Below are 11,400 nucleotides of genomic sequence, written 5' to 3'. Positions count from 1 at the left end.
GAATATATAAAATAACATTCAAACAGGCAAAACACGAGCAGCATCATTAGGAAAGAATAATAGGGCTCTGATTACCAATTATAATACAGCAACCTCTCCAGAAACTTCACAGCCTTACCGCAGGAGGGAAGGAAAAGCAGAAGGGAGAACTCTGCTCCTGCACTGCAGCATCACCACCAGTGCTGTGCCCTGCGAGCAAACCCCAACGGGAGCCCAGCAGGTTGATGGCGACACAAAGCTGCAGCCTTCAGTGATGCTGCAGGGGAAGAAATCAGTCCAGCAGGGCTTAATGGTGATGACTGGGCTGCGTTGAAGGGCCGCCTACAGTCAGCTGCTGGGTACCCTTAGGCGGGACGAGGACCACAGGTCCCAGGTCCAAATCCCACCCAGCACCCACGGGATGCTCAGGGAGAGCTGCCAACCCAAAGAACAGCACAACCCCTCCTCAGCAGCACCCACAGCACCCAAGGAAAGCTTCCCCTGCCCATCAGCACAGCAGGCAGCCCAACGCTTCGAGCCATTCCAGCAAAGCCACCCCCCAAAAAATCCAGCAGTCACAGCTTCTTTCCTTTAAGCTTATTTAATGATATTTGAAACGCGTAAATTTTCTATTTCCCAGATCCTGAAAACAACATTTTTCTTTTTCTTTTTTTTTAAGTGACCAATATTTAATTCCAGAAACATACAACCTTATCAGCTAAGTCATAAAAGAGCTATTTTACAAACATACATCTGGATAATTAGAACAATAAAGTCTTTTTAGACATTCAAACATGATCAGTAAAAATACAGGATTATTAATAAAGATTCTCGTGTATTTTTTTAAAGAATACTTCCAGATTTCTTTTTCTTTTTTTTCCTTCTCTTTAAAGTAAATCTCTGTTAAGAGTACATGATTGTATGTTGTACAAAGAAAATAAAAATATTCTAATACGAAGAGAGCTCCGAAAGACTGAATTCGAAACGCAACAGCAGTGTTTTGGCTGCAGGATCCCTTTTGCAGTACATCTGCTTGTCAGTTGGCACCTTTGGGGGAAGCAGGGGCTTCTTTGGGGAGCAGAGGGAGAACACAACGCCAGACAGCATCTCACAGCTGGGAGGAAAGGACCGAGTTGGAGGAAGGATGGGCTGGGCAAAGAAACCAGAGAGCATCGCCTTGCTCTGCTGTCCAGTCTGAGGAAGGGAATGTACAATCACCAAGCAGGAGCGAATTAAAATGCTTTCTTACCCTGGAAATTGGAATTTAAGAAACGTTATGGCTTGGAGGGGAAAGGGGAATCCTGAAAAGTGCATTTAGTTCCAGCTCCTTCCGCACAGCGAGGCACGGCCTGAGGTTCTGCCATACAGTAGATGTGCCAGAGAGTAGAAAGGAATCCCTCGTTATTTCAGGTTCCTGCGCACAGATCCCTGACCCCACCATCATTTCTCTACAGGAGTAATGCCCCCTTTGCCAGGATGACCAAAGCAGCAGCAGCAGGCCAGCAGAAACAAAAACCCATCAGCACGGTGTGTGACCTTTCTGCTCTTCGTGCAGCTGGGTTCAAACAGGTCAGGCTTCCTTAAAGCGCTGCAGCCTCCTGCACTGCAGAGCAGCCACCCCAAAGGCCTCCTTCCCTGCCGCCTGTCAGCCCAGCAGAAAGCAAAAGTATTTCCCCCTGTGCATCCTGAGAGTGGAAAGGGACAGAGCTGCCCCTGGCCTCGTCCCAGCTCACATCCAGCATCATGAGGGACTCCTGCAGCTCGTAGGCTGCAAAGCTTTTGGTACAGGGAGTCCAAGGGCTGCTCCTGTTTCTGGAGTGTGGGTTGCAGAGCAGCACCGTGCCAACTGAGCGAGGGGATGATGTGGGGTGGGGAATAAAGGGAGCTGGACAGCAGGTCTGGCTGCAGCCCAGCTCAGTTTCTGGCAGGGTCAGGTAAAGCTGCTGCATCAGCATGAGGCAGCATTCTGCTTCTGGGGCTAAGAAGAGGAAGCGTGGGTGCTTCTAACCAAGGGAACTGGTAGGGCTGAAGGCGGGGAGGGGAGATCCCAGCAGGTAAGAAGGGCAGCGCCTGGCTAATACTGACAGAACGTTCATGGGGCGAGGATGGACCTGAGCAGGACCCAAGGAAGAAGCAGCTCCTGCCAGCATGGAAGAGAAACACTTTGGCTTGTGTTGGCAGTGCGAGGCTCCTGCTGGTGAACAGCGATACTCTGTGCAGTCAGCTTTCCAAAGAGGAACTCCTCCCTGCTCCACAAGGCATCGGGGCTCTTTCTTTCACACCGGGCCCCAAATCCTCTCTGTTCGATCTGGACACGAACTCATCCCTTGCCTATTTCTAATGGGAAGAAGAAGAAGAAGAAGAAGGATCTCCTCTCTAACTTCAGTTTAAAAAAAAAAAGGAGAGATCTGACTCTGTGCCAACAGCTTACGAGAAAACATTTGTTTTAATGGAGCAGGGAGTGCGATCTTTCTGCTGACCACAGACAGATTCTCAGCACTTCAGGATCCACGCAATTGCAGCTGCTCCTGCACTTCTGAGGGTTAATGGGATTTACAGGTTTGTTCAGTTCGGGTTCGTTAAACAGTTTAAAACCTGGAAAGAGGGTGGAAAAAGGGACTGCTCTGCACGCTTTGCACTACAGCTGCCCCACTGGCAGCCACCCCTCACCACGCTGCTGCCCATCCCAGGACCAACGCAGGGCAGCGCGCAGCCAGCAGAGGCTGCCCAGCGTTGGCTCCGCTGGTGGCTGATGGTTACATCTTGTTCCCAGACAGAAAGGTATCTCAACAGCAAACCCCATCAGAACAGGCCCAGGGAAGCGCTGCAGAGCTGTTTCAGCCTCCTCTGCTCTGCACATCTCTGTTTCAGTGAGAACACATTGGCACAAAGAAAGAAACAACAACCAAACACCCCAAGCCCTCAGCAAGACGTTCAGGTACTAAAATTTACTGGCCCTATAATCAGCAGTACCTGTGGCTAACTCAAATGGCAGCCCTTATTCATTCAGTAGTGAATCAGGGACAGACACCCATCCGCCCCACATCTTTGAAACACTTCTGGGTTTGCATTTTTTTCCTTTTTTTTTTTTTTTCTTTTTTTTTTTTTTTGTTTTTTTTTTGATCCAGAGAAGAGTTACAAAAGTGCTGCAGGTCCAAGTAATTTTATCACTTTACAAAGGAGACGATGATCAAAGCCAACAAAGTCAAGAAAAAAAAAAAAGCCTATTCTCCTCTCCCAGTTTTATCTCGTGTGTCAGCAAAGGAAAACCCTCATGGGAGAGAGAGGGGGGGAAATAAACTGTGCCCAAGTGCCTGGCTACTCAGAGCATGGAAAAGCCTTGCTGGACACGTGGTGATGTGGGCATTTCCCATGCAACCGTTGGATGCACACAGTTCCAGCCACAAGTCATCGTGACACCTTCATAAGTGGCTTCTTTGCCTGGCAGTTTGGGTGCCAGCAGGGAGTGCAGAGTCCAGTCCAGTGGAGGGAAGGTACACAAAGCACATCCTCTGCCCTGGGAGCAAACGAGGCTCAGGAGCAGCAGGAGGCACAGCACACTGGATGCACAGGGCCAGAACTGTCACTGCCCAATTAAAACAGAACAACGACAACAACGACAACAACGACAACAAAAAAAATAGGCAGATTAAAAAATTAAAATGTGCTTTTGATACACGGAATGAAGTCAAATAAATACAATGATTTTTTTTTTTTTTTTCCTTTTTTTTTTTTTTTAAATGTCTAAATACATTTTTTTTTTATATCCTACACCCAAAGCTCTGTACATTTGGTTTGGTTTTTCTGTTCTGAAAAAAAAAAAAAAGATTTCTGGTGGCCAAGGAGAGGAGGAGTAGAATAGAACAGACTCCCTCACTGACAAGATAGTGCAGATGCCCCACAGGAAAAGCACCCATGCCTGCTTTGCTAGAGGATGGTTCACATTTGGATGGTCTGAACCCTCTTGTCTTAGAGTCCACAAGGAAGGCAGCGGGTGCTGAGTCCTGACAGTCCTCATCCAATCTTCAGTCGTCCTGAAAACACGACTAACTTTTCTCTGATGGAGGAAAACAGAAAACAGTGGTGGTGAGAGAAGGAGAGGTGCAATGAGAGGCGAATGCCTGGTGCTTCTGAACAACAGCACCAGCACAGAAAGCATGTCAGTGTGAGAGAGAGAGCACACATTTAACCTGAATCCCAGCAACCACGTAGTGCCAGAGGACTGGCCACACAGCAACCAATTCACACGATGCCAGAGGCAACCCAGAGAAAGACTGGAATCATTTCACACATTGTGAAATCTCTGTTTGGGAGTTTACATCGATTCAGCCTCTTGAAAGAGAAGCTGCATGTCCTCAGCTGGAGGTATGGTTGAGATGGGCTCCTCTGCACTTGTGAGACTCAATGGATTCCTCTGACCTTTCTTGGAACCAGCACCCTGTTAGTGATGCTGAAGCAGATGAAACCTTTTTGTGTGTGTGTCTGAAAACATTAATAACTGACTGTGCACTCTTTGGTTAATGCCTGATGTCAGTGTGCTCTGCACTGCCTGTTCCACAAGGTCATACCTGAGTGCTCTCCTGTGGAGGCTGACCCAGCCAGCCCTTGGCGACGGAGAATGATGTAGTCTTCCTCAACCTCCTGAAAAACAAAGCAAAAACACACCTCAAGTGGCTTTTTTTCCCTCTTTATCAAGTGACTGAAGAAGGCTTCAAATGGGAAAAGATCCGTTGCACTGCGGGAGAGTGGACTGGAATCATTCTGGTGACCCACACTGGATCTCAAGACCTTCATTCAGCCTCCCCTTCCCAAACAACGTTCCATCTCCTCTTCACATTCAAGTTCAATTAAAGACTGGCTACAAACTTAACATGTTGGTCTGCTTTACACACCAGGATGCTGCAAATCCTCTACAGTGAATGCTTCGCTGTATGGACAAATTGGGAGGAGCTATTGGGAATAGGTGAACGGTTGGACTGAGTGATCTTTTAGGTCTTTTCCAACCTTGGTGATTCTATGATTCTATGATTCTATGACAAATGCTCAAAACATACAAAAAATTATTCTGGATATAGTAAGCTGCAAACTTCATTATTATCCTACTGCAACTTAGCACCTCCTGCTGAAGGCAGCAGCATGCAACAGGCATTTGTATGCCAATAATTCATACCCATCAGGCCAGAGGTCCCTTTGAAACCCCCCCATTACACATTTGCACTTTTGTCCTGTCCCTGAAGAACGGCTCCAAACTGAAACCAAAGCAGCACAAACACCTCCTGCCTGCAGCTGAACTGCTGGCTTCCTGTAACCCCACAGTGCAACGCAAGCAAATGGCACCAAAAGTTCCCCCTCCAAAAGCTTCCAGAGGGAAGAACCAGAGATTGAAAAAGGCACGACCTCCTTCCCCAAAACTGAACATTTCCAAGTTATTTTCTAAAACAAAGCCTAAGAAATACAAAAAGAGTGACCGGTGCAAGCAGAAATACAGTACCTTTAACTTTTCAAGGTTATTCTCTATCTTCTGAATATACTGCATCATCTGCACGCGTGACTCTATAGACCAGAAGGGAGGGTTTGCTACAACCGTGCAGGGCTCTTCCACTCCTCCCCAGCGGGAAACCATCATCTCCTCTGCAAACGGGGAGCTGCCTCCATCCGACTGCGTGTCCCGTGGGGAAAGGGGCTGCTGCTGTGCAGAGTCCAAAGAGCTGTGGCCACCTGCAGCACCCTGGAGAACCAGAGACGACACCTCCTCATCCGTGGAGCTCTCCTGCACTGCTTCATATCCATCAAGGATCAAACAATTTCCTGTCGAGAGAACAGCTTTTTACTCACACCTCGGTGCCGTCACCGCTGAGAACCACTGAACTGCAGACAGTTTAAGCAGACTTTAAGGAAGGCAAGTGGGGAGAGGCCCATCTCCTGAGACATGTTAAAATGGACAAGAGAAAGCATCTGCGAACACTATGCAGAGTGGTGACTGCATGAGACCAAGCTAGCTTGGTTCTGAGCTGAGCTCTGCAGATCACGGCCGGTTTGGGGACCACAGCTGGCCAAGGACGACCAGAGGAGCTCATCACCTCCCCTCCTGCATTCATTCCCCAGCTCTCTGCTTCCAGCCTGAAAATCCTGCATACGTGCTCACAGCACCCACCAACCCAAACCATTTCTGACCTGCTTGTAGGTGGGTTAGCTTTAAAATCCAGCTTGCTGAAAATACGTTAAGAGATAATGCAGTTACAGACAGCACAGCGATCACAAACTGTGCCTAGCAATAGAATTACATTAAATAATTTCTCTGCAGCATTACAGCAAAGCTTGCACGTGAAAGCAGAATTGACTGAAAACAGGGCAATCTGATTTTGATGTCCCTCCACAGTTAAGAAAGTAAACAGCGTGAGTGGTGACAAGTAATTAGATGCTTCAAGTTGTTGGCTTGCTTTTAATAATTTAAAGTGTTTCTGTAATTCAGGGAAAGACAAACGATTTTTCAATGCACACTTGGAAGGCAGCGTTTGGACAGCCACAAATTGGCTTATGAAGAATCCAATTTTTAAATAAAAGCATATTCTCAGATAAGAGATATGGAATCTGCTACCTGTGAGTGCCTCCTCACACCACAGCACGCACAGGATAAGCTGGTGTGCTAAATTTAGTGCAGGGTCACCACTTTGGCTGATCAAAAGCACGGGACTTTCCAAATGCAAAGTGTGCAAAGTCCCATGAAGGTGCTTACAGCTGCTGCCTTCGAGCTGCCTTTCTGCTGAGTTAACAGCTCCACAACCTTCTTGAAGGGTAGAAGAGAGAGGGTGGGAGATGCTCAGGCCATTGCCAAATATAGCATATGTAATAACAACGGAAATCATAATAAGCTTTTAAGAGCTTCAGACTGGGGTGAGGTCGCTGGAGACAATTGCAGTGCCAAGCTGAACTGTACGTTTCTCTTCCCAAGCTCAATCATGAGAAGCCAAAGCAATAGCTACAAAATAGCCTGAGCCATGACTCTGTGTATGGACTACAGCAATGCTTTGCCTGCAGGGAAAATATTTTTCCTACAGGTTCCAACCGTCAGCTGAGAGATAACACGGTCCAGTGGCAATAGCAATCAAGAGCTTGCATTGTGCCCAGGACTCTGTAAATACAGTTTGTCACAGTGTATTAACCCCACAGGATTTTGGTTTCTTCTTTCATAAAATAGGAAATTCATTAGGTACATGTTTGCTCAGCTCTTTTCTGTGCTGAAATGACTGTCAAGGACTAAAGAACTAACTTTAAATAAATGTCCTAACTCGTATCAGCAAGAGAAGCTTCACTAGGAAAACGTACTGTGGTTTTCTTTAGTATTTCCCAATTAAAACTGAGCCCAAGTCTCTCGTACTGAACTGGGAGAGGCTGCCATTCCAAGAAGGAAGGAAATAAGCTCACCTGAGATCCGTATTTGCACATCCTCCTCGTCCTTCCTTTCCATCAGCTCACTTTCAGATGGATTTTCATCACTGTGAGCTTCTCGGGCATCAAAGAAATGCTCCCCACTCTCATCAGCACCCAGCCCTTCCAGCTCCGTGGCAGAGACCTCCAGATTCACACCCATGCGGTCCATCGCTAAGTTACTGCTGGGCCTGGGGTCCCTCGCTCCCAGCTGCATGGCATCTCCTGGAGCTGGTGATTCAGCTGAAGTCCGGAGGCCATAATTAGCTGTGGGCTCGTTAGTTCCGCTTCTTGGAAGCGTGGAGTCTGCTCCAGGCTGGTGAAATTTGTTATGGTCGGAGTGCTGCAATCCAAGCTCACTTCCCCCCTCTGTTTGTGCCTCTTGAGAGACGGTCCTGAACCTGGGGAAGCGCTGCCGGTCTTCGAGGGTCCCCTTCTCAGCAAAGCCAAGCTGTTGGACCAACAGCTTTTTCAGCAAGTCCACTGCAAGTAGAAACAACATGGCAAAGCTTCACAGACCGTGTCCTCCAGAACAGAGATCAAACTACTCATAAAGGCCCCTCTTTCAAATGAGAGGTCTCGGAGCAGCCAGCCCTTTCACTGCTCTCAGGAGGGAAGTCGGGGGGGGAAATAAATAAAAGGTCTTTTGGAGCCCTGTACCAATGCTTTATTCCACATTTCACCTTAGAAGGAAGGGCAAACACATCAGTCCCAGCTCCACCTTGCTTGGAACAGAGAAATCACCTACTGAAGCTGTCCAGTGAGCTGGAAGGCAGGTGAGTGCCTGGCTGTTACCCCCTGCAAAGGAACTGAAACCCAAAGGCAGTAATGGGGGACCCCAGCCTCGAAGCAGCACACTAACCGTGTTCCACTGGATTTTGAAATGACAGATCCACAATTTTCCCTACAATTTCATGTAAATTTATTCTTATCTGAACTTCAACCCACATCCCTTTAGTGCTCAAATTATCCCAACCAAACACTTTGTATTAAGGACACATTGTTCAGTGCAAAAATATGACTCTGTCAAGAGTGCAAGTTGCTGTTCTTTCTCACCATGTAATGCTCACACAACACCCAGGAAAATCCATGGGCTCACACAACACAGCAGTCCCTCAGCTGAAGGGAAGGCTCTTGTCAAAATGTGAGACCCACTGTTGCTGTCAGAGGGCTGCCTACTGCATCTGCATGGCCAAGAGATGCTGGGTCACTGATACCAACTTAACACACCCCATAGACTGAGATTCTCTTATGGCTGGTCTGTGAACATGCATACTAAGATCATCTGTACAGCATTCAGAATCAGAAAAGGACTCTGAATCCTAGAAAATGGATCTGAAGATCTGAGGTAAACCATTAAGCTGCAGAAGACTGTAATTACTTGGAGAGAGAGAAAAGGGAACTGGGGCCAAGGGTATGAATGCTCTGCATTCTAGTGACAGCAAATGACCCACAGAGAAGCAGTACAGAGTATTCCCTTCGAGTGCAATTCAGGGACTGCGTGTCCACTTCTGAAATGCCAGGGAGAGATGCACAGATTAATGATTTCATTCAAATTTTAGGAAGTTATATTTAGAAACACAAGGAATTAGAATGCTGGGTCTGATCAAGTGGGCTGCACAACCCTGCATTCTTCCTCTGAATAAAGGTAGACCACAGAACAGAGAAAATGCTTGTGAATCTTCTGAAAACAATTTTACAGAATTATCTGTTCATCAGAACAAACTGCTTTCAGCACAGACAAGTACCAATCTGATCACACCCAGCCAGCTCCCAAATCCCCTCAAAATCTGCATCTAGACTTTGTCTTGCTCATGTAAAACATCCAACCTCATCTGCATGATTTTGCAAAAGAAATACGCCACATCACAGCCTGCAACTCAGGCAACCCTTCCTGTTCTGCACCCCTGGTGCTGTGAATGCAAGTCCATGGGGTAACTGCAATGTCTTCGAGAAGTCTGCTGACTGGCAATGACATTTTACAGCACTGCTCAGAGCTCTGCAATCTGATTTTGCCATCAAAGCACTTGTGGACAATACGTAACCATTCACGATTACCCTCATTTTAGACACAGAAAAACAACAGCAAAGCAATGAGATGCCTGTGGCTGCAGTGAGCGGTGTATGAATTCAGAACTCAGAATTCCTTCATGTCACATCCACTTTGTTTTGCTGTGCTGTCATCTACAGCACAGAGAAACAAATTATTTAATAGAAACAGGCATTAACACTATTCTAGCATTGATTCAGAAGGTCGACCTCACAATTTCCATCTCCAAAGCAAGGCTCACAGGTACTTACGGTTCCTTAATGCATCCAGTGCCCACTGCCCTCCTGACACCAAAGGTAAATTGGTGGCTGTGTGTTCATAGCAGGGAGAAGCCTCCTTCAGGGCCAGGTCTGCCTGTTGCACTTTATCAAACTGTCTTTCTGCCACAAGAAGGCTTTCCACCTCGGACTTTTCAGACATGGTGGGTGAAGTCTGAGCATTCAGTATCAATTGAGAGTCCAGGCCCAGATCTTTGTCTAGAAGACAGAAAACGTGTGTTCAGCTTAAACAACTGTGTCAAATTCGATGCTAAACTGCAGAAAACTCTCATAATCTCTGAAAACACTAACAAATGGTTCTTGAGCACAGCTTTGATAAAAGGCTGTTCATTTCCAGGGAGAAAAACAATCTTTTTCTGTGATTTGTAATGGGAATAGTAAGAGGTATTTTTTCAGGAGCTTCAGCATCATTTCTTTACCTGACTCGTAAAAAAACTGTTCCATTCCACAAAAAAGCCAGTGCTACCAAAAAAGCCCCAGGACACAAGGAACATGCCTTGGCACATTTGCACTCTGTGTATCAAATTTACTGACAGCCTTTACCAGGCCCACTGTGTTACCTGGGCTTTGTAGGCTACTGGCAGGAATGTCATGCTGGTCTTTGAGCTTCTGCTGCTCCTCTTCTTCACGCTCTTCTCTGCAGGGAAGAAAGAAACAACATGTACTTTTAGTCACCTGTATCTGAATGCTGCATGCCAATCACTGCTTTGGCTGACACAAGATGGGCTGCTGGGGAAAGAAAAGCAGCCCTTCCTCCTCCAGCTGCTGTTACTTACTCGCCAGGTCCCGACTGCGTTAATGGAATCACTCTTCTGCTACTCTCCATTTTTACATTCCCTGCCATCTGAGCTATAAGGTCCTGCCATCTGCATAAAAACATCACATAAAAACATGCAAGATGTGAAGCATAACGGATACTGCTCCATTTAACACTTTTTAAATCCAGCTAATGCAATTACTGCTTTTCTTATCACCAGAAACGTCTAATCCTGTTGTTCTTTCAAATCCTGTTACAGTCAGTGCCTCTGTAATACCTTGCAGCCACAAGTGAAGCAGCACAGCACAATGCTCACCTCACCAGGATGTTCCAGCAGAAGGAAATGAATGACAGGACCTTAGCAGGAGCTGTCGAGTTGTTTTTATGTATAAATGTAAGTGCCAGCATTATGTAACCTGTCACGTAGCACTGATCAGTTTAATACACTGCACACTACAACGGCTGCCACGCGTCATACAAATGAGCTCAGGTAACTCGTGAACACCTGCACAGTTACTACACACAAGCAGACACAAAAGCTCTCACAAGCACAACGAATCAAAGAGCAGATGGAACTGAAGCAATTACTTACACGTTCTTCTCTGAAACTGTCTGTGCCACCAGCTCGTAAATGTGAGCACCATTTTCTGACATGGAGATGACGAAGAACGCTTTGTTGTCTGGAGTAACACAAAGAGGGAAGCATTTAATTGCAAACCTCCTTCTGCACAGCGTCCTGACATTCCTAGAACTGGACATTACCCCCATCCAGAAGCAGTAAAAGATCACGGAGCAACCCTTCAGTGGTACTGTACACAGAGAGAAATCCAGGAAATCTGACTATTAGTCCTGAAAGAAAAGAGCCACTTCTGCCCAAGCTACTTTGAAACGCACCACTTCTCTTTTCC

The 11,400-nt window shown here is 46.7% G+C and overlaps 1 protein-coding gene across 4 annotated transcripts in view; it reads right to left on the bottom strand.

Annotated features, from left to right (window-relative positions):
• Positions 1 to 3,669: 3,669 nt before the first annotated feature.
• ARHGEF12 (Rho guanine nucleotide exchange factor 12) overlaps positions 3,670 to 11,400 on the bottom strand; it is a 63,798-nt gene continuing 56,067 nt past the window's right edge. For all 4 annotated transcript variants that reach the window (XM_052697266.1, XM_052697268.1, XM_052697267.1 and 1 more), the window contains 8 exons: positions 11,085 to 11,172; positions 10,512 to 10,601; positions 10,296 to 10,372; positions 9,709 to 9,933; positions 7,405 to 7,890; positions 5,471 to 5,787; positions 4,548 to 4,620; positions 3,670 to 4,036 (listed from right to left, as the gene is read on the bottom strand). In XM_052697266.1, the coding sequence (XP_052553226.1) occupies positions 4,026 to 4,036; positions 4,548 to 4,620; positions 5,471 to 5,787; positions 7,405 to 7,890; positions 9,709 to 9,933; positions 10,296 to 10,372; positions 10,512 to 10,601; positions 11,085 to 11,172 (1,367 nt within the window). In that variant the 3' untranslated portion in view covers positions 3,670 to 4,025. The remainder of the gene's footprint in view (positions 4,037 to 4,547; positions 4,621 to 5,470; positions 5,788 to 7,404; positions 7,891 to 9,708; positions 9,934 to 10,295; positions 10,373 to 10,511; positions 10,602 to 11,084; positions 11,173 to 11,400) is intronic.

Source organism: Tympanuchus pallidicinctus, unplaced genomic scaffold (assembly GCF_026119805.1).
Source record: "Tympanuchus pallidicinctus isolate F22 unplaced genomic scaffold, pur_lepc_1.0 scaffold30, whole genome shotgun sequence".
NCBI lineage: Eukaryota > Metazoa > Chordata > Aves > Galliformes > Phasianidae > Tympanuchus > Tympanuchus pallidicinctus.
Note: the sequence above shows the minus strand (reverse complement) of the source record. Positions and strands in the feature narration are given on the sequence as shown.